Source organism: Aquarana catesbeiana, linkage group LG13, assembly GCF_042186555.1.
Source record: "Aquarana catesbeiana isolate 2022-GZ linkage group LG13, ASM4218655v1, whole genome shotgun sequence".
NCBI lineage: Eukaryota > Metazoa > Chordata > Amphibia > Anura > Ranidae > Aquarana > Aquarana catesbeiana.
In genome coordinates, this window is record NC_133336.1 from 29697937 (window position 1) to 29721651 (window position 23715).

At 45.2% G+C, this 23715-nt stretch overlaps 1 protein-coding gene across 2 annotated transcripts; it reads right to left on the minus strand.

Annotated features, from left to right (window-relative positions):
* Positions 1-563: 563 nt before the first annotated feature.
* ZNF839 (zinc finger protein 839) lies at positions 564-20200 on the minus strand. Of its 2 annotated transcripts, none has more exons than XM_073609946.1 (8): positions 19556-20200; positions 15582-16307; positions 11718-11927; positions 7751-7843; positions 5356-5508; positions 2746-2853; positions 2266-2374; positions 564-1677 (listed from the first exon to the last, which is right to left on the minus strand). In XM_073609946.1, the coding sequence occupies exons 1-8, from the start codon at positions 19937-19939 to the stop codon at positions 956-958; spliced, it is 2505 nt and encodes an 834-aa protein (XP_073466047.1). In that variant the 5' UTR covers positions 19940-20200; the 3' UTR covers positions 564-955. The 2 variants fall into 2 exon arrangements, with proteins under 2 accessions (XP_073466047.1, XP_073466046.1); XM_073609945.1 differs by having other exon boundaries at positions 15582-16310; positions 19556-20199.
* Between the last annotated feature and the right edge of the window lie 3515 nt (positions 20201-23715).

Genomic DNA, 23715 nt, shown 5'->3' on the forward strand with positions numbered 1-23715 from the left:
GGTTGTGTTTTTAACCAAACATCCAATGGCTGGTGTCACAGCTGATCACATGTGCACCATCATGGCAGTTGAAGATCAAAGGCTAAGATGGCAGCTTCCTTGGCTGAAAATGGGCTTTTAATGTGACATTAAACCTACCCACGTGACTAGCGACATCCCTGGGCTTAAAAATGGAACTTGAGGCCAGAACTAAAGACGGGCGAGCAGGCAGAAATTTTAATGCAGAAGAGATATTCTTTGTCTGTTCATTAAAAGCTACTTACCTGCCTGTCTACAGAGAGCAGCCCACGTGTAGCAATGCCAAATCTGACTGAACCCGCGTATGCACGGGAGTGAAGTCATCCCCACCCAGCCAGTGACAGGCGATCAAAACCCACCCAAGGTGTCAGCGGCCGGGAGGGGAGCTTGTGGACGTGGCATCGCTGGAGCAGAGGAAAGTTTAGTTCAGCTTTAATAAATTACTTTTCCAAGTGTCACCACCAGTTTTTTTCCGTTCTGCATTTCATGCACTAAAATTTAGATCTGAGGGCAGCAGCAGAGTTGTAGAGGGGAGTAACAACTACTAACAAAAGAAATGATGCTTTATTGTAATCATGTATAGAGGGTGTAGTCTAGGCACTTGTTTCATTTTGTGAATGGGGTATTGAATTTACGGAGCTGGGTTTACTTTCACTTTAAAGCATAGGAGGCGCGCGTGCCCCCTCCCCCCCTCCTCCTCCCAAGGTTCCTGGGTGCTTTGGAGAGAAAAAAAAAAAAATGCATGAGGCACCTTGCTTGGGGTGCCCATCAACTTATAACAAGGTTATAGGTTTAAAGTTCCATAAAACATTTAAGCCTTGGACAAGCCTCCTGTAGGTGAGGGCCAACAAAATTCCACCTGTCATTGTCATCTCTTAAGAGCTAGAGACATCATATCATTACTGATTACTTCAGTATGCTGAACATATACATTGAACTACATCTCCACCAAAGCCACCGTGTCCAAGTGCGTTTCTGTGGCTCCCGTGTTGTCAAATATCACAACTGCCTCTTCTGTGGTGGACTCTTCTGTACTGTGAATGAACACAAGTTCCTGTCCATGATTTAAACTAAAAGTTGGAGTGACCCCACTCACATTCAAAGTTCCCATGGTGAAAGTGTTGGTGGTAGGGATCAAAGTGCCTCCTACCTCCACAAAGGACATCTGGGGGGCTTCTCTGCACATTGCCTCCGCTAGGGTTGTTGGAACAGAAGTACTGATAGTTCTTGTGTGATCCTCCACCTGTGAACTGTCAGCAGAAACTAGATTGCCATCACAAGGTATTTCAGGGTCAACTGGATCAGTCTGGTGGTCACAGCCTGGAGGAAGATCTGCAGAAGGTTCTGCTTCAGCTGTCTCCTGTGTGTCGTTTTGTATGACGTGAGTTTGGAGACGCAAAATCTCCTCTGTAACTTGACAGGAAAGGTTAAGAGGATGGTCCTGTGACTGGGAAGCATCTGTGCTTTCTGGAGAGGGCTGGGGTTCCTGCAAATCATCAGTCTCGGTGTCCGCCTGTGCTTGCAGACTCTCTGCGCCTTCCACCAGTAAATCGTTCTGTGCAGCAGCAGTTGCTTGTTCCACTGCGTCACTATCAGTGGCAGTACCAGGGTCAGTTTCTGAATGGAGCATCACTTGATTGTTACCATGCTGTCCCAGACCTGTTTAATAAAGATCATAATTAAAGTGGTTGAAGAAACTATTAGGAAAAACTGGCTCCCGCTGCTGCCAATCAAAAACTGTAAGCAGGGGGGCGAGGCTGTGTGTGTGAACAGATACAAGCAGAGCGGCTCTGGACCAAGCAGGCACGAGTGCTCCCACAGGAAGCAGCTTCCTATAGGGGACACAGAGTGAGCCAGGAGCTGTCAGCCAGGGAGCACAGAAGAGGAGGGTTGGGGCAGCTCTGTGCAAAACCACAGAGCAGGCAAGTAGAACAGGTGTTTTTTTTTTTTTACTTTTTAACAATCACTTCAAAAAGCAGAACTTAATCATTAAAAGTTGAAGCTAAATCGAAAAAGTGGTTTTATTCCCCAGAGATTTATTTTTCCCCCTTTTGCAAAGCAAGCATATTTGCTGCAATAGTCCATTTACTTCTTATGAGTCCAATCTGTCATGTACCTGTCCCCTGGGTTTAGTGTACTACGGCACTGAATGGTGATCATACATTATAAGTGGGACGTTCAATGCAGGAATATGGACTGAGCGAGGAGAAGGGGGAATGGGGTTTGCGTTTACTACAGGGACCTTACCCTTAAACTGCGCTGTCTCAATTCCTACAGTCATGTCTTCTGCCACGTCCTGGCTGTCATCATCGATTTTCAATCGTTTTGGTGGAGGCTCGGCCTCTTCATCTGAAGACTAACAAAGTGGCTGATTAACAACAGTAAGAGAAAGATTATTGGGAGAAAATCACTACTGTGTGTCAGAACTGGAGACCTATGCCACATCCCAATTATGAAAATTTGCAAAGGGAAGTGCCCCATGGATTATACGGGCATAGGAAGTAGACCAGATCTTGCAAAAAGGTATACGAGGTAAAAAAAAAAAAAATAAATAAATAAAAAAATAAAGATTATAATTTTGTACTTTTTTACCTTATTAGACCTTTTGCAAGGTCTGGTCTACTTCCTATGCCCGTATAATCCCTGGGGCACTTCCCTTTGCCGATTAACAACAACAAAATCAACAAGCAGTAGTTTGAAGAGGCTTGTGAATAAGTAGACTTGTACCTCGTCTTTATTTTCCTCAAGGTGCGTCTCCTGCTCAACAGTAACTGAAGAAGAGGATGAGGCCGCTTTGACAGTCATCACTTTGGAAATGCCCAGTGATTCTGCCACCTAGGAGGAAATACATAATCAATAAACAGACATAAAACAAATATTATAATAAATTATTAATAAAAGTGGAACTTTAAATCAGAAATCTCAGTCCTGCTAGATGACTGCAGGTTGGCCCCCTTTTGCAGGTATAGCTATGCAATACACTAAAAATAAGTGCTTATCCACAATTAGTGATGATAGGTTATTACAATAATAAGACCATTTAGAGTCATTATGGTTATAGCCCGAGTTTGAGAATTACCCCGATGCGCATCCGAGAGTAGACCAAGGGGACTTCTGAGTAAACGTTCCACAATAAAACTTTGGCTGTTTTGTTTTACCCTACGTTTTTCTTTGTTCTTAAAAAAAGTTTTGGATATGCCTTACATATGATGTGATGCTTTGTACCTGGTCCTATATTCAATGCAAATGTTGATGGCTGACATCTATGCTTTCCAAATCTATACTGTACAGTGGAACCTTAGGATTACAAGCATAATCCGTTCCAGGAGAATGCTTGTAATCCAAAGCACTCGCATATCAAAGAGCTTACAATCTTAAAAAAAAAGAGTTCCGCCACCCTACCAACAAAAAAATTTAAAAAGTCAGCGGCTGCACATAACTATAGCTGCTGACTTTTATTAGGACACTTGCCTGTCCTGGAATCCAGCCATGTTAGCACCCCAGCTGCTGTTTCCATCGGCTCTTGGGTGCTGCAGCAGACATTGCTTGTAAGGGAAACCAACAGTGAAGCCTTGCCACTTCACAGCTAGTTCCCTACTGCGCATGCGCTTTCTAAATGGCCCAGCGGCGGGGCTGAACTTCCGACTGATCTCACCGTGGAAAGATCTCTTGGAAGTGGGGACGGGTATCTGTCAAAAACAGGTACCCGCTTCCCCCCCCCTGAAAAGGTGCCAAAACGTGAAACCGAAGAGGGGAGGAGGCACATAAGTGGAGCTCCCACTTTTGGGTGGAACTCCACTTTAATACATTTTAAGCTGCTGTGTGACTGTTCTGTCCACAATATAGTCAATTATATTCCCTGTAAGTTATAAATGGTGTGTACTTGCCATATTTAAAACTGAAATCCAGCAAAGTAATTATATATAAAATGTTTTACTTGCAAAAAAAAAAAAAAAAAAAATGAAAATCTAGATCAAGCCACCCTTACCAGACAGTACAGCCAGATCAGTGATCCTATTTATTTTTATTGTATTTAAAAGCATCTCTCTAAACAAAAATATATATAATTTTTTACTTTTGGATGGAGTATGAAAGGGTTAGACCTTCTGTCATTTATATCCCATAATTTAACAATTGTTCCATGAAAAAAACATTACATGGATGTGCACAATTGCAGTTCAAAGAGGGGACAATTGTCCAAGATGATTTTCCCTTTATTTTAAAAAGGAGATTTCCTTCTTATTTCCCTTTTGTGCCTCCAAGACAGGGAGGTAAAGGGAGTAAAAAGAAAAACCTTCCTAGAAGGAACAAGGCAAAAAATATGACATCCAAGATGGGAATTGGCAGTTTCTTCCTTAACTGGTTCCCGACCGGCTCACACAGATATACTGCGGCAGAATGGCTCTCCTGGGCGAAGTCCCGTATGGGTACATCCTTCCCTTTTTCAGCCACCAGAGGGCTCCCGCCTCACGGTGGGGGACCGGATGCGTGTGGCCGGTGGGCACGATCGCGTGCACGAGCGCCAGCACAGGGATTTGGGTTTGTAAACACCCAAACCCCTGTGTTGTCAGAGGAGACATGTTGTTTATTCCTACTAAGTAGGAACAGCGATATGTCTCCTCTCCTACTCAGTCCTATCCCCATACAGTTAGAACACACATTTAACCCACTTGATCACCCCCTAGTGTTAACCCCTTTCACTACCAGTGACATTTACACAGAAATCAGTGCATTTTTATAGCACTGATCGCTGTATAAAAAATGTCAATGGTCCCAAAAATTTGTCAAGTGTCCAATCTGTCCGTCACAATACCGCTAAAAATTGCAGATCGCTGCCATTACTAGTAAAAAAATAAATATATAATATAAAAAATGCTATAAATCTTTACCATAGTTTGTAGACACAACCAATCAATATACGCTTATTGCGATTTTTTTTACCAAAAATATGTAGAATATATATTGGCCTAAACTGATGAAGATTTATTTTTTTGGGGGGGATATTTATTATAGCAAAAACTAAAAAAAATTGTTTTTTCAAAATTGTCGGTCTTTTGTTTATAGCGCAAAAAACCACCGCAGGAGGTGATCAAATACCACCAAAAGAAAAGCTCTATTTGTGGGGAAAAAAAAAAAAAAAAAAAAAGACGCAAATTTTGTTTGGGTACAGCATTGCATGGCCGCGCAATTGTCACTTAAAACGACACAGTGCTAAAAATTGTAAAAAGTGCTCTGGTCAGGAAGGGGGAAAAAAAAAAAATCTTCCGGGGCTGAAGTGGTTAAAAAGATGGGAGTAGAAGCAAGAATTTCCATAGATCAGTATTGCACCAAACGCACCTTGCTATCAGTTACTTCAAGAGGTTTTTCAACATTCTGATCCATGTTAATAACATAATCCTCTGCCAAGTTCTTGACCATGAAATGCAGCTTTTCAAACTCCCTGTAAACATAAGGAAACAAGGGCTTGTTGTCCACGTGCTCTTGTTTCACCTGTAAAAGCAAAGAAAAAAAAAAAGGGAAGTGTATTAGGGGCCTGAAATTGTCACCCAAGAGAATGTTTCACGCTTCCATCACATGTGCATGAAAGATACCCAAACAGGCTTTAACTGCTTCCCACCTGCATCATTGTAAAATGACAGATAGGCGGGAACCCTATTGTTCTGGGAGGGCGTCATATGATGTCACCCAGAGTATGGGCTGCGTTCTGGCGCGATCTGTCACCCGCTGTGTCCACCAGACACAGCGAATGACTGATCACTATACCGACCCGCTGCCAGTATCATGTGATCACTGACCACTCACAGCAGATCACATGACAGTTGTAAACAATGAGTGGCTAACATTCATTGTATAAAATTGTGTCGCTAGCTGTGATTGTACCATGTGATCACTGTGACCAAACACAGCCCATTTGCACCATGTGATTAGCTGTGACCAATCACAGCTAAAATAACAAAAGATGGTGTCTACACACTGTTATTCAGTAAAAATATATTTGCTTATAGCAGTGAAAAAAATAAATAAAATAATATCACTGCTATAGGCAAGTATAGTATGCAAAACACAAAATCTTGACCACCTCCCTAGAGTGGTACAGTGTTACTATGTTGACACCATTGCTCTGTATTTTTTTTTTTTTTTTTTTACATACTGTCACCAGTCAGTGTCCCTGGTCCCTGGTCTCTGCCACACCAGTTATAAGATGATGCTGTACTAGTAACAGTATATAAGAAAAAAAAAAAAAAAAAAAAAAAAAAAAAAAAAATTATATAATATAATGGCAAAAGGTTCCCCCCCCCCCCCCCCCCCGTTAAAGTTTTTCAAATCTATCTTCATAAATCTTGGCCAAAATGTATTCTGCTATATTTCTTTGGTGAAAATAATCCAAATTGGTATACATTAGTCAGTAGGGAAGTTATAGAGACCACAAACTAGTATATGTGTATGTATATTCCTGATGGCCCATCTCATTTCTTGAGGCCCGAAAATGCCAGGACAGTACAAATACCCCTAAATGCCCCCTCTTTGGAAAGTAGACCGTCTGAGGTGTTTAGCAAGGGGCATGTCCAGTTTGAAGTTGTAATTTGTTGTCACTTTTTTTGGAAGATGAGGTACATACCTCATTTTCCAAAAAAAGTGACAACAAATTACAACTTCAAACTGGACATGCCCCTTGCTAAACACCTCAGACGGTCTACTTTCCAAAGAGGGGGCATTTAGGGGTATTTGTACTGTTCCGGCGTTTTTGGGCCTCAAGAAATGATAGGCCGTCAGTACATCAGGAATATACACACACACACTAGTTTGTGGATGCTATAACTTTCCTACAGACTAATATACACCAATTTGGATTATTTTCACCAAAGAAATATAGCAGAAAACAATTTGGCCAAGATTTATGAAGAGAGAGAAGAGAGAAAAAAAAAAAAAAAAAAAAAAAAAAAAGGGTCTTATGGGTACAGTGTAGCATGACCGTGCAATTGTTAAAAGTGTGACAGCATTGAAAGTTGGCCTGGGCAGGAAGGGGGTAAAAGTGCCCGGTATTAAAGTGGTTAATGAACTTTACCCTAAATGGGTGGGCTTTACCGTTGTATAAGGCCCCAGCTGAACACATTCCACATGCATATTGAAAAAAGAAAAAAAAAAAAAAAAAAAATATAATAATAATAATAATAATAATAATAATAATAATAATAATAATAATAAGGTTGAAGGTCTATGGATGCCTTAAAAAAAAAAAAATTAAAACCATTTATTTTTTTCCTTCACACTAGGAACTGCATGTGAATCGCACAGGAACGCTGTGCAATCCATATGCAGTTCTGTGCAGTGCGATTTCAGCGCATTCATTTTGAATGGGCTGAACCCCAATTGCACCAAAAGTTGTGCATGAAAGCACAACTTCTTTGCTTTACTTTTTGAAATGCGCGTCAACCGTATCGGAAGGTACTTTTGTACCATGCAATCCGATGCAGGCAAACCCACTGCATTTGCGTTTGGGGTGTCGTTAATGGTGAACTGACCCCCACAGCAGATCGCAAGGGAAGTGGGATTGGAATGCAGTGCGGGAAGCCGCACTGGAACGTGGCATTCTAGTGTGAACGGGCCCTAAAAGCAGCTAAAGCCCAAGTAGAATGGCTGAAGGAACCATTTTCAGCAGAACTTCAGCACAAAAGGCGACTCTAGGGCCATCCACAGAGACAGCTGAACTAAAAACGTCGGATGCACTGACCTTCAGAAGCAGAAAGTCATAGACGGACAGCAGCTTGGTAAAACTTGGTGCTACTTGTTCTTTTAAATCCTTCTCTTCACACTGCTGGATCAGCTGGAATAAAACAAAAACAGATTGCTTTCTTACAGTTGCTGATAAAGGAAATGACGTATGCATGATTAGAGTAAGACCCATTGCACACAGGGCTGTCTATCTACCAAGTGTCCTCCCCAGTATTTTAGTGCACCCAGGAGAGACAGGTGCAGTGTCCAGCCTTGCTGCCTTGTCAAGGGCCTTTATGCATTCAGAGATGAACGTGTACAACTTGGGTTGTCTTCTCTCTGGGCATTAGTCCCAGAATGCAGAGAGCCCTACAGCATTTAGCCCTGTCCAGCAACAGCTTGTCATAGACTTTATCAGGCTGCCGGCTGAGGTTCTGAATGCTGCATCTATTCCCCCCTCGGCACACTAAAATTGTAAGAGGGATGCATTGCGGGGCCACACAGGGGTGCCAACTTGTCCCCAGCTGCCAATGACTGATCAGTGTACAAGCTCGCTGCTGATACCACGTGACCAATGACAGTTGTACACAATGGATGGCATGTAAGGAAGGTACAATTGTGTTGCTAGCTGTGACTGGTCAGTGTGATCATATGGTACAGACATGGCCAATCGGAGCCCATCTGAACCATGTGAGTAGCCCTGGCCAACCACAGCTAATCAAAACAAACAGGTACACTGACTGGTGACAGTATTTGGAGAAAAAAAAAAAAAAAAATACAAACTTCAAAAAACCTCACCATGCCTCTTATTAAATACATTGGACTATTTACCAAAAGAAATGGGTCATTTGTACTGTTGTGGCGTTTTTTGGCCTCAAGGAATGAAAGGCCATCAGTATTGATCAAGTATCAGATATATCCCATATTTTGCAGGCTCTATAAACTTTCCTACAAATACTTTCCTAAATAACACACTGATTTGGGTTATTTTCAACAAACAATGGTAGCAGAATAGATTTTTACCTAAATTTATGAACAATTTTATTTGCAAAATTTTATAACAAACGAAGAAGAAACAAAAAAGGAGGAGAAGTATGCACCCCCCCCCCCCCCCCCCCCAAATCATATTTACCCAGGTAGACGCAGCATCTGTCCCCCGCCAGCTCCAAGGCTGAAAACTGAGTGATCAAACACCGCTGATCGATCAGTTCTCCCTGCTGCTCTGGGTAAAGAGCTGGCGACTGTAAGACTCCAGCGAGCGCTGGGCTGTGAAGGGGACCGGAGCGGCCGCCTCAGGCGCTTGGCGACTGACAGAGGCTGAGCCAGGTGGCAGTCCAGGTTCCTGACCATATGGTGGCAAAGGTTTTCAGCGCCTGGACCGGCTCAATGATGTCAGCTGACAAAAGGCTTTAGCCTGCCGCCAGCTGAAAACGGTTCACAGGAGTGCAGAACGCACTGCACTCCCGTGTTCCACAAAGGTGCAGCCAAATGAGCTTTGGCTGTACTTCTCCATTTCAAATGGCCAAAACAAATGCTTATTCTGGCCAATGATTTCATTAAAATGGTAGTAAAGTCCGCTTTGCGATTATTGATTAGTGTTAAGCCTAGAATAAGGCTTACCTGTAAGTAAAATTAATATCTCAGATATTCACAATAGATGCAGAAGATGAGGTCATCGGCTCATGCGCTCTGAAGGTCCGGCATACCGCTTACTTTCAGAGCACCATGCCGTAACCTAGGGCTTCCACCCGCATGCGTGGGAGTGACTTCACGGCTCCAGCCACTCACAAAGCCGGAGTCAGCGAACCCAGAAGGAAGCCTTCTCAGCAGTGACAGCGCAATGCATAATTTCAGCGGTTTACTATCGCTTTAGTGCTTGACGCACCTAAAAACATTACACTCGTTTACAAGCGTCAAACTTTTTTTTCTGACAAAATTCTGCTGCCAGGAGTAAAGCTGTATATGAAAAGCTGGGCAGATGCCCTGTGTGCATGAGGCCTTAACCACTTCTGGGCCGCTCACCGTGACTATACATTGCTACTTTGATGTTAAATACCATTGTTATGCCAGCTGATAGCTGCCATAACCCCAGTATTTTTATCCACAGCGGCAATTCATTTTTCTCAAAGATTCACCACGAGATCACTTTTATTGGCGGCGGGAGGGGTGCACCCCTCCCGCCGCCTCTCTGGCGTCTCCACCGCTTACCAGAGCTGTTAGAAATCAGCAGAAACTATCCGATCCCCGGGACGTATGGGCAGGAAGCGGAGTGAATACTGCCCTAAATAGACCGCTGGGTGCGCCGCTCTACCCATCCAGCCACAGCAACCGTCTCTGGATACATACTGCCCTAAACAGACCGCTGGGTGCACTACTCCACCCGTCCAGCCACAGCAACTGTCAGCATCTCAGAGTAGGACAGGCTGCCAGCAGCAGAGCTGGATAGTGCACCGGTGCCCTCCACCCGCAGATAAACCAGAACACCATGCGCCAGGGCTAAAATGCTCAGTATGCATGGGGCCTTCCTGCTGAAAGTACATGAAGCGAAGGGTCTCTTCAGTGAAAGTGACCAGATTGCCATATAGACTTATATATGCCATATAGTCTATATACATAGTTCAAAAATGGCAAAACCCAACAATCCAGAACTGTGTGGGGATAATTTCAGAAATTTAAAGCTTGATAGCTTCAAGAAACTATTAGATAAGCACCTGAATGGCCGCAACATACAGGGATATACAATGTAATACTGACACATAATAACACACATAGGTTGGACTTGATGGACTTGTGTCTTTTTTCAACCTCACCTACTTATAGGGGTCTCAAACTGGTGGCCCTCCAGCTGTTGCGAAACTACAAGTCCCGTCATGCCTCTGCTTGTGGGAGTCAGGCTTGTAACTTTCAGCCTTGCATTGCCTCATGGGACTTGTAGTTTTGCAACAGCTGGAGGGCCGCCAGTTTGAGACCCCTGAAAGCTTCAAAAGACCCAAAAGTCTGAAATTGAACAACCTGCCCACCATCTCCATCCCTCAGAGACACAAGTGGAAAGATATTTGCCTATTAGCAGTTTCATCCACCCCCTGGCCATCACAGTTAGGTGGGAGAGAGAAATAACTCAAGCGTTCAGACTCCTCTGACTACAACAGGAGACACCATGAGGATATGACAGAGCCTGGTAATCCAGTGGATAGACCTCAACACTGAAAATATGATGATAGCTTGGGACGAAAATAAATCTGACACTCACAATCTCATTTGGACTGTCTGGAACCATTTTCGGTACTCATCCACCTTTGATAGGTTTATTTCCACCACGCCTTAAATCGGGTGGGTTGTTCTGGAAACCTTTCATCAGCTCATATTGCATTCTGTGGTCATGGTAGACAACAAAGCGCCCCCCCCCCCACCTCCTTTTTCCTTCTCTTTTGCTGCTCATGATTACACTCTGTTGATCTGTTTGTTGTACCAAGTTCTAGCAGTGTTCCTTTTATTGGATTATTTATGACGATATCATGTCGCTCATGCGCAACTATATGCTTTGCTCTCCTACTTTTAAGATTCATGTTTTTATACAAATGTATGATCTTGATTGTATTACGGAATCGAAAACGGTTTCTTATACATACAGATGGTTCTTGACTCCTGCATTTCTACTATGCGTTATCCATATATTTGTGGGCACTGACAAGCTCAGGTCCCTTTGACCCGTTTCTGCTTTACTGACATGTCATTACATCTGTCGATATGTCATATTGTGCCTGCAAAACTAATAAAAAATATTAAAAACTGAAAAGAGGAGAAGCCAGGTGGGTGATTCAATGCATCATCACCTATCTGCAACCAAATAAGTATTAGGCAGACTGGCCCTTTAATTTCAATCAATTTTAGGGCCAACATCATAAGGAGTAACATGATGATGCTCTGAAGGTGAGCTATAGGTCTCCTTTTTAGATTTGGGGGGGGGTTTAAACGTATTCACTTACTTCTTTCACTGTCGTTGCATGTTCAACTGTCCCATTACGTAATATTTTACGAGGGCGTCCAAACCTCCTTCCGGACATCTGCCGACGGCCTCTGCATGAGGTTGTTACCTTTACAATCTCCAAACCATCCCTAGCCAAGGTCTCCTTGCTGGACACACTGGGGTTTGCAGGATCTTCCAACAATCTCTTTCGAGGCCTTGGGATGGGCTTCTACAAAACAAAAACTTTAAGTTACCTCTCAATTTGGATTTCAGTCTATTTTAGGGGTAAAGAAAAGCAAGCAATTGGTTGCAAAAAAGGAGACATTCACCTTTCGTTAACATGTTACACCTATATTCAGGGTGTAACATATAACATGTTACAGAAGAAGCAGCCTCCCCCAATCCCTAGTTGAGACAGCAAGTGAGGTATCATCTGTCTGGCTGCGTCATTCACAGGAGTTCTGTGTATGTGAAAACTACAAGTACTGACAGCCTTTGCGACTGTCAATTTGTAGTTCTCAATGAACTAAAGTGAGGGGGAAAAAGTATTTGATCCCCTTCTGATTTTGTACATTTGCCCACTGACAAAGAAATGATCAGTCTATAATTTTAATATTAGGTTTATTTTAACAGTGAGAGGAAAAAAAAAAAAAAAACCCAGAAAAGGGCATTTAAAAAACAAAAAAAAAAAAAAAAAAAAAGGGTTTAAAATTGATTTGCATTTTAAATTAGCGAAATAATTAATTATTTGACCTCTTCACAAAATACGACTAGGTACTTGGTGGCAAAACCCTTGTTGGCAACATTACTACACATCTTTTGGTCCTGCTCCAAACTTAAAAAACTACTGGAAAGAGATACGGAGGATGGTTCAAAAATTCACAGATTATGTGGTTCCGGATGATCCAGCTTTCTTCTCCACGCCTCCACTATCTCAGCTACAATTTTAAAAAGCTCTGTGGCACGCTATATCCTTGATGCCGCTAAATCGTGTATTCCCCTTACCTGGAAACGTCCGCAGCCAACCACCATAAAGTGGAAGAAACAAATTGGAGGACTTGGTCCTTACTGCACAGCATCAGCGGGAACGGTATTCCAAGACCTGGATGCTCTGGAACATGTTTGTCTACTCCGAGGAAGGGAGAGCTCTTTTTGGAGGGATGAACTTCTGGTCGAGAGCTACTCTTCAAATATCTTCAGAGAGCTACACTGGGAAACTATATGGTGGTGCCAGTTAGAGGGATTGACAGTTATTTTGTTTCTTCCATTTGCAAATAATCGCACCAACTGTTGTCACCCTCTCACCAAGCTGCTTGGCGATGGTCTTGTAGCCCATTCCAGCCTTATGTAGGTCTACAATATTGTCCCTGACATCCTTGGACAGTTCTTTGGTCTTGGCCATGGTGGACAGATAAGAATATGATTGATTCTGTGAACAGGTGTCTTTTATACAGGTAACAAGCTGAGATTAGGAGCATTCCCTTTGAGAGAGTGCTCCTAACCTCAGCTTGTTGTTACCTGTATAGAAGACACCTGGGAGCCAGGAATCTTGCTGATTGATACGGGATCAAATATTTATTTCACTCATTAAATGCCAATCAATGTATAACTTTTTTGAAATGCGTTTTTCTGGATATTTTTGTTATTCTGTCTCTCACTGTTAAAATAAACCTACCATTAAAATTATAGACTGATCATTTCTTTTTCAGTGGGCAAACATACAAAATCAGAAGGGGGTCAAATACTTTTTCCCCCTCACTGTAGGTAGCTCATTGATGCATCCCGACAGTGTAGAAGTGCCTGCCCATAGCCCATACAAGGTACGAGCAGACAGCTTACACCGAGTATGAAGAGCCCTTCTTCTGATGCTCTACAGGCTCCTATTAACCACTTCCCAACCGGGAACACAGTTAACCCCCTTGATCGCCCCCCTAGTGTTAACCCCTTCCCTGCCAGTGACATTTATACAGTAATCAGTGGCTATGTTTAGCTCTGATCGCTGTATAAATGTCAATGGTCCAAAAAAAAAAAAAAAAAAAAAAAAAGTGTTTTTTCTCTCCAAATTTTCGCTCTTTTGTTTACAGCGCAAAAAATAAAAAAACCGCAGGAGGTGAATAATTTAAATTTTGTTTGGGTACAACGTCGCACCACAGCGCAATTGTCAGTTAAAGCGACGCAGTGCCAGATCGCAAAAAAATGGCCCGGTCAGGAAGGGGGTAAATTCTTCCGGGGCTGAAGTGGTAAAAAAAAAAAAAAAAAAAAAAAAAAAAAATTTATTATAAACAGTAATAACACATTTGTTTACCTGCAAAAATATGTGCATTTGTAAAAATCGAGACTTTAATATCACTTTAATGTGATATATAGATATATCTCTATGTGCAGTATTCGTTATTTTATATAGGTAAGCTGCACTGTATTATGTTTTTGTTTTGGGTTTACAAAAATTTTTTTTAAAAAAGTGCCATCTCTGTATTACATTTCCTGTGGTTTTTCTCTTCATAAATTCTGCAAGTACAGAAAAATACCCAATGGTCTGCCAAAATCCCAGTGTGCTCCTAACTTGCTGTAGATGCATCCACTAAGACGGGCGTCACTAAATAGCAGCCCACGGTTTGGGCGCAGACAGAGCGATAGCTCTGCCCGGACCACCATGGCCTCACCCATTCAACTGCCAGTGTCTCCTCTTATCCACACCCTCAGACCAGCCAGCACCCCACCTACTCCACCGCACTGAAAAGCCGACCCTGTCATTTTCAACATGGGGCAGAATGCAGGAGTGCTGGCCGTCCCTCACAGAGGGTGGGAGCAGCCCAGCTTTGAGTTAACTAGCAGTGATTGGCCACTACGACACAGGGGCAGTAGCAGCAACCAATCACACACTAGCCATCAGGAAAAGTTGGAAAGCCTCTGCTCTCCTCCCAGACCTGATGTACCACCCGCCCCCTGCCCTTCTGTGTAAGGTAGGACTGGTTGCAGTGTTGCAGGGGGGATGCTGTTGTCTAAAGGAAGAGCTCTACTCTATAGGGGGCTATAAAGTAAAGTTGGGGACTGATGTACAGAAAATGGGGTGGGTTGTAATGTAAAGAGGTACTGAAATAGAAAAGGTGGTAGCTTGGTATGTAAAGGATGGGGGGGGGGGGGGGGCTGCATTGTAAAGAGTGGTGCTGTGATGTAAGGGGGGGGGGGGGGCTGCGTTGTAAAGGTGGGCTCTGTAATGTAATTTAATTTAAGGGGGAGGGGGCTGCAAAGTAAAGGGGTGACAGTGATGTAATGATGTAATGTAAAGTGAGCTATAATTTAAAGGGTGTACTGCAATATAAAGGAAGGTGGGGGACTGCGATGTAAAAGGATGGCTGTATTGTAAATGGGGGTTGCACTGTAAAAGGGGGGGGGCATATTGTAAAAGAGGAGCACTGAGATGTAAGGTGGGCTATGATATAAAAGGGGAGCACTGTGATGCAAATGGGGGCTGTGATGCACAGTGGGTGATGTTAAGGGGCTCTGTAAAGTAAAAGGAGGGACCACAATATATAGGTGGGGGCTGTATTGTAGGGGGGTACTGTATCAAAGAGGAGCAATGTGATATAAAGACCCCTCTACTATGAAGTAAAGGGGGGCTAAGACGTAAATGGGGGATGTTGATGTGAAGGGGGAAGACTGATGATACTAAGCTCTGAAGGGGGGAGGGGGGGACAAAAAAAATGTAAAGGGGGGGGGGGGGGGGGGGACAAAAAAAAATGTAAAGAGGGGGGGGCTGGGGTTGTGATGTGAAGGATCTGAGTCACAGAACAAAAGTAGAGATTTGGGCCTCTGTTGGAAGAAAATTTTACTGATCGGACCTCTGAAATATAATTCCTTACCCTGCACTGGGAAATCTCACCTTCTGTTCCCCTGAGCCCCCACCATCTCCACCTTTTTTGGCTTCCAGAAGAAATGACGGGTCCATCTGTCCGTGGGTGGGGTAGAGTCTATAGTGGCGGAACAGTCCTCCTTTGCCCATATAGGACTTCTCACATTTCTGACACTGGAACAGGGAGTTTTTAACTGCGTACGGCTGCCTGTCTCTATGTACTCTCTCTTTGCCGCCATCTTCTTCATCCTCCGAGCTCAGCTCCGAATAGTCATCAGAATCCACCGAGCTATCTTGAATTGAATCTCCCACTTTAAGGAATTTGTAATCTTTGGACTTGTGTTTGGGAGGCCGGGAGATGCGCCCTGAACGGGTTTTGATCTTTATCTGCTTTTTGCGCTTCTGGCGCTTCTTGGTGGTACCCGGTGCATAGCTGCCATACCTATGGTGAGCTACGCAACACCCATGCTCCTCAGCGGAACCCTCGTCCTCGTTGCCGTTGGGGTCCGGCGTGTTCACCTTGGCCGGCTGCGTCGCAGTTTTCTGGATCAGAACTTGAACGGGAGGCTGCGCGGCCTTGACGACAAAGGGCTGCGATGGCTGAGGGATAGTCTTCACCTGTACAACCTGGGAGGGGATAGCGCTGGCGTTTTCAGACCTCACATTCACGGGGGGAGGAGGGTTTTCTTTGGTGATCACCGGTTCGCTGCTCTCCTTAGACTTCATGCCTTGCACCTGGACACAAATAGATTTCAGCTGCTGCAAGAGAACACAAGAAGAAGTCATCATTATACTGCAGCAACATGTTCATGTCATCACACAAGGCAAGGCGACCGCTACCCGTCCAATTACTAAAGTACAAGCACTGTCCAGTCTTGCAATAACTACACAGCTTCTAGTATAGACCATCCACATAGCAAACTGGACTTGCCTCCCTTGCCACCGATCCTGCACCCCAGATCTATATGTGGGCGCAACTCCTTGTACCAGCAGCTACTAGATCAGTGATGGCGAGCCTTGGCACCCCAGATGTTTAGGAACTACATTTCCCATGATGCTCATGCACTCTGCAGTGTAGTGGAGCGCCATGGGGACTGTAGTGCCAAAACATCTGGAGTGCCAAGGTTCTCCATCACTGTTCTAGATGAATGAACACTGCAAACAATGAAGGTTTCATTCACAGACAGCTTGTTACAGTTAGTCAATATAATCCTGCATAGTGCTAAAATCTTAACTAGCGTTATCAGACCCCCCCCCCCCCCCCCCCCGTGTACTACAGAACACATCCCCCAGGAATATTCTGATAGAGAGAGGCGTTCTGTAGTCCTAACCTGCCCCTCACCCAAGGCGCCCCCCACACCCTCCAGATTGTCCCACAATGTTCCCACACGCTAACACGTCTCAGGGTTCTCCCACATGCCTCAAGATGCCCAGACAAGAAAACGCACGCCCCCATCACTGGGTACCCCTACACATCCTAGGGTGCCCACACTCTCCAACTTCCCCGGGTGCCCAGACACATCCCAGATTGCCCTAATAAGCTTCCAAGCCCCTGGATAAGACCCCCACCCCCTATGCTTTCATTCCTCGGGGTGTCAAGACAAAAAGACACACCCCCAGGAGCTCCCGCACATTTGCCCCCAACACTTCCCAAGACACCCTCACACTTCACTCCCCGGAGTGCCCCCACACACCCCAAAGTACCCCTCGCGTTCATGCCCCAGGATTCCACGGAGCCCTCACATGCTTCTATGCCCCCCCCCTACAATAACCCCTCGTCATACTTTTACGCCCCAGGGTGCCCAGACAAGACTGCACCCCCCAGGGCCACCTCCACACATCGCAAGGAGCCCCCACATGCTTCCATACCTCAGAAGAACACCCCCTGGCATGCTTTCACGCCCCAGAGTGTCCAGACAATACTGCACACCCCCCAATGCCCTAAGGAGCCCTCAAATGCTTCCATACCACAGGATAACACGCGCCACGCCCCCCCCATTCTTTCATACTCCGGGGTGTCGACACAATATTTCCCACACCCTCTGCCACACCTCCCAGGGTGCCCTCACATCATGCTTTCATAACCCAGGACAACCCCCCCAATGCTTTCATGCCCCTAAATGCCCAGACAAGATTACATGCCCCCAAGGAGCTCCTACATGCTTTAACACTCCCAGGGCACCCTGAGACATCCCCAAAGTGCCCTCACTTTCATGCCTCAGGATACCAGACAAGATTCAATGCCCACAGGGCTCCCCAACCCATCCCAGGGTGTCCTCACATGCTTCCATGCCTAAAGGTTTCCCCACACACCCCAGGGTGCCCCCCCTATACACTCTCACACCTCAGCATGCCCAGACAAGATTCCTTGCCCCCAGCTGTCCATTAAAATGAACGGACTGGCATCATTTAGGAGCCCTATTCTAGCCAAAGCTTTGTATTCCTTGTCACACCAGTGTGGGGGAGGGGTTACTGCCTCTGTCAGGTCTTTACTGCCATCTGAGTTCCTACTGAGATTACGCACCAGGACAGGAAGCCATAGTGCCTCACCTTCCCCCAACTGGAACATCCCAGAATGATTTTCCTGTGGTCTGTGTCATTTTGTCTCGGTGACAACATTCCACCTATATCCCGTAGGGGTGTCACAGGAAACGAGAAAGAAGTCCCCAATGTGTGAGGAGTTGGGGGTGTTAAACAGAAATTGAGGAAGTTCCCAATGCGTGGTGAGGGGGTGTCACAAGAAACAGGAAGTGAGGAAGAACTCCCCAATGTGTGTGCGTGTGTCGGGGCGTAGGAAGTGAGGAATAACTCCCCATTGGGGTGTCACAAGAAACAGGAAGTGAGGGAAAACTACCCAATGTGGGGAGGGAGTGTCACAAGAAACAGGAAGTGAGGGAAAACTCCCCAATGTGTGTGTGGTGAGGAGGGGAGGGGGTGTCACAAGAAACAGCTCCTCAATGGAGGGGTCACAGGAAATTAGGAAAAACTCCCCAATGTGTGTGTGTGTGTCGAGGGGCAGGAAGTGAGGAATAACTCCCCATTGGGGCGGGGGGGTCACAAGAAACAGCTCCTCAATGGGGGGGGGGGGTCACAGGAAATTATGAAAAACTCCCCAATGTGAAGTGAGGAATAGCTTCCCATGGGGGGGGGGGGTCCACAAGAAACAGGAAGTGTGTGGGGCAGAAAAAAGGAAGTGAGGAAGAACTCTCCAATGTGTGTGTGGTGGGGGGCAAAAAACAGGGAGTAAGAACTCCCTGATGTGTGGGGGAGGGGGGTCAAAAGAAACAGCTCCTCAATGGGGGGGGGGGGGGTCACAGGAAATTAGGAAAAACTCCCCAATGTGGGGAGGGGAAACAAGAAACAGGAAATGAGGAAGAACTCCCCAATGTGTGTGTGTCAGGGGGCAGGAAGTGAGGAATAACTCCCGGGGGGGGTTGTCACAAGAAACAGGAAGTGAGGGAAAACTCACCAATGTGTGTGTGGGGAGGCAGAAAACAGGAAGTGAGGAAGAACCCCCTGATGTGGGGAGGAGGGGGGGGTGTTACAAGAAACAGGAAGTGAATAAGTGTGTGGGGGGGGTGGTAGCGGGAAACAGGAAGTGAGGAAGAACTCCACAATGGGGGGGGGGGGCAGGAAATTAGGTTAAAACTCCCCAATGGGGGGCAGGAAACAGGAAGTGAGGGAGATCTCCCCAGTGTTGGGGAAGGGGGGGGTGTCACAAGAAACAGGAAGTGAGGAAGAACTCCACAATGGGGGGGGGGGCGGAAATTAGGTTAAAACTCCCCAATGGGGGGCAGGAAACAGGAAGTGAGGGAGATCTCCCCAGTGTTGGGGAAGGGGGGGGGGGGGTGTCACAAGAAACAGGAAGTGAGTTAGAAGTCCCCAATGTGGGGGAGGAGGGGGGGTTACAAACCAAAATAATAAAGCCTATCCCCCAGCTCCACCCCCAAACAAGCTCAGTCCTGGAGTTGCACATCATGGTGTCCTCATGGCAGGACAGTCACCTTCTGGCTGAGGATCCTGGCCATCTGGCTGGGGGCCCCTTGCTTGAGGGCCACATGGTCTGCGACGTTCTTCAGCTGCAGGGCGGCGTCCAGCATGACAGGGGCCCGTATGGTGGCCCCCCCTCCTCCTCCCCCGGTCATCTCGGCCAGGGTCCCCCCGGCCACCAGGCTGCCGTCCGGCTGCACGTAGTAGACGGTGTCGGTGTGGGCGATGGTCTGCAGCAGCTCCGAGCTAATGGCCGTCGCCCTCATCTCCTCCCCGGCCGCCTCCTGCAGGACCATCACCTGCTGCCCGGGCTCCAACTCCTCGCCGACCACCACCTGCATGTACTCCTCCTCCGCCACCTCTGCCGCCATTTTGTCGTGGCCGCTCGGCGCCGCCATCTTGCCGGAGGGAATGACGCACTTACAACCGCCGTTCAAACCGCCCCGATCTCCGCCGGAACCGATTCCCAGTCTCCCGCTGCTCGGCCCTGATCGGCGCCCGGCACGTTTCTAACGGCGGGTTCAGGGGAAGGTCAGGGGCGAGGGGCGTGGCCGGGCGCTCTACGGAGCGCGAGGAAGGCCAATCCCCTGCCGCGCGTTTTCCCTCCCGCCTGCCAATCAGCTCACCGCGCAGCTGCTAGGGCTGTCACCCGCCAAGGCGTGGTCAATCGACGGCCGAGGAACATGAGGCCGCTGTCATCAGGCATGTTTAATCGATGGCCGAGGAATGAGTTTTGCTGCTGTTGCAAGGCTTATGCAATCCCAGACTGAGCTGTGAAATTTCAAATAAAACAAGTCATGGCGTGTTCTTCTACAGGATTCATGCTTATAAATTAAAGAGCTGTGGTTTTTATTTTGTAGCCATGATCACGCTTGCAATGTTCAATTACAGCACTTGTATTTATAAATTAAAGAACTTTTATTAATATCACATAGGTGGGCTCAGTCTTCCCAAATGATGGCATGATATTCATCTACAGGAAATTTACTTGATCACGTTTGCAATATTTACCTACAGGACTCGCACTTACAGGGCCTTGAAAAAGTATTCATACCCCTGAAAATTTTACACATTTTGTCATGTTACGGAAAAACCTTAAATGTATTTTATGCAATGAATAGACCAACACAAAGTGGCACATAATTGTGAAGTGGAAGGCAAAATGATAAATGGATTTTCAAATCTTTTTACAAATAAATATGTGAAAAGTGTGAGGTGCATTTGTATTCAGCCCCCTTTACTCTGATACCCCTAACTAAAATCTTGTGGAACCAATTGCCTTCAGAAGTCACTTAATTAGTAAATAGAGTCCACCTGTGTGTAATTTAATCTCAGTATAAATACAGCTGTTCTGTGAAGCCCTCAGAGGTTTGTTAGAGAACCTCAGTGAACAAACAGCATCACAAAGGCCAAGGAACATACCAGACAGGTCAGGGATAAAGTTATGGAGATGATTAAAGCAGGGTTAAGTTATAAAAAAATATCCCAAGCTTTGAACATCTCACTGAGCTCTGTTCAATCCATCATCCGAAAATGGAAAGAGTATGGCACAACTGCAAACCTACCAAGACATGGCCGTCCACCTAAACTGACAGGCCGGGCAAGGAGAACATTCATCAGAGAAACAGCCAAGAGGCTCATGGTAACTCTGGAGGAGCTGCAGAGATCCACAGCTCAGGTGGGAGAATCTGTCCACAGGACAACTATTAGTCGTGTTCTCCACAAATCTGACCTTTATGGAAGAGTGACAAGAAGAAAGCCATTGTTGAAAGAAAGCCATAAGAAGTCCTGTTTCCAGTTTGTGAGAACCCATGTGGGGGACACAGCAAACATGTGGAAGAAGATGCTCTGGTCAGATGAGACCAAAATTGAACTTTTTGGCGTAAAAGCAAAACGCTGTGTGTGGCGGAAATCTAACACTGCACATCACCCTGAACACACCATCCCCACCGTGAAACATGGTGGTGGCAGAATCATGTTGTGGGGATGCTTTTCTTCAGCAGGGACAGGGAAGCTGGTCGGAGTTGATGTAAAAATGGATGGAGACAAATACAGGGCAATCTTATGCCGCGTACACACACGATCGGACTTTACGACGGACTTTACGAATGAACGGACTTGCCTACACACGGTCAACCAAAGTCCGACGGATTCGTACGTGATGACGTACGACCAGACTTAAACAAGGAAGTTCATAGCCAGTAGCCAATAGCTGCCCTAGCGTCGCTTTGTGTCCGTCGGACTAGCATACAGACGAGCAGACTTTTCGACCGGACTCGAGTCCGTCGGACAGGTTTGAAACATGTTTCAAATCTAAGTCCGTCAAACTGTTGAGAAAACAAAGTCCGCTGGAGCCCACACACGATCGAATTGTCCGAAGAAATCCAGTACGCCGGACCAAGTATGCCGTAAAGTCTGATCGTGTGTACGCGGCATCAGAAGAAAACCTGTTAGAATCTTCAAAAGACTTGAGACTGGGGAGGAGGTTCACCTTCCAGCAGGACAACGACCCTAAACATACAGCAAGAGCTACAATGGAATGGTTTGGATCAAAGCATATTCATGTGTTAGAATGGCCCAGTCACAGTCCAGACCTAAATCCAATTGAGAATCTGTGGCAAGACTTGAAAATTGCTGTTCACAGACGCTCTCCATCCAATCTGACAGAGCTTGAGATATTCTGCAAAGAAGAATGGTCAAAAATGTCCCTCTCTAGATGTGCAAAGCTGGTAGAGACATCCCCAAAAAGACTTGCAGCTGTAATTGCAGTGAAAGGTGGTTCTACAAAGTATTGACTCAGGGGGGCTGAATACAAATGTACACTACACTTTTCACATATTATTTGTAAAAAATGTTGAAAAACATTTATCATTTTCCTTCCACTTCACAATTATGTGCCACTTTGTGATAGTCTATCACATAAAATCTCAATAAAATACATTAACAGTTGTAACATGACAAAATGTGGAACATTTCAAGGGGTATGAATACTTTTTCAAGTCACTGTATATTACGTGGGCAGTAGATCTGGCAGACCTAGTCATGGATAGATTATTATGCTGACATCTTTGTATCTATGTCTACTGTATCCTCCCATCTGCAAGCATAACCTGTCTCAAGCGCACAACACGATGGTGGGGCGAGTCTCAGTGACTCAGCGGTAGGGCATGGATTTTAGTACTTTCTTGGTATGCTGTTGGTTACTGTAACCTTTTGTAACTCCATTGTAAGGCCCTTTTCACACTGGGGCGCTTCTAAACCGCCAGTAAAACAATTGAGCGCTTTTCAAGAGCTTTTCAGGCGCTTTTGAAGAGCTTTCCTTTAATTTCAATGGATAGGGGCGTTTTTTTCACCACCCTGCCAGCCCACTGCCCCAGTGTGAAAGCATTCATTGATTTTAATGGAAATAGGTTTTCATGAGCTTTTCAGGCGCCTGAAAAGCACCTCAGTGTGAAAGGGGTCTAATAGTCTAGTAGTCTCTTTATGGCTTCGAAAGGTCTGGAACATGCTGTTTTGTATATATGCAATTGTCTCAATAAAGTTCTTTTTGACAAAAAAAAAAACATTATGTAGGCAGAATCATTCTTGAAAAATCATTGCATGATATTTATCTACAGGAATTTTACTGATAAATTAAAGTGCTGTGATTTATATTACATGGGCTGGATCATTATTGCAAAATCATGGCGTGATATTCATCTACTGGACTTTTACGTATAAATTGAAGGGCTGTGGTTTGTATCACGTAGGCGGGATCACGCTTCCAAAATCATGGCATGACATTTATCTACAGGACTTTTACTTATTAATTAAAACGCTTTGATTTATATCTTGAAGGCAGGCACACGCTTGCAATATCATGGCATGACTTTTATCTACAGGATTTTTACTTATAAATTAATGAGCTGTGATTTATATTACATAAACAGGGGCATTCTTGCGAAATCAAGGCATGATATTCATATGTGGGACTTTCACTTATAAATTGATGAGCTGTGATTCCTATTACATAAGCAGGCTCACTTTTGCAAAATCAGGGCACAACATTTTATCTACTGGACTTTCACTTATAGGTTGATGAGCTGTGATTTCTATCTTGTAGGCAGGGTCACTCTTGCAAAATCATGGCATGATATTCATCTACAGGACTTTTACTTATAAATTGGGGAGCTGT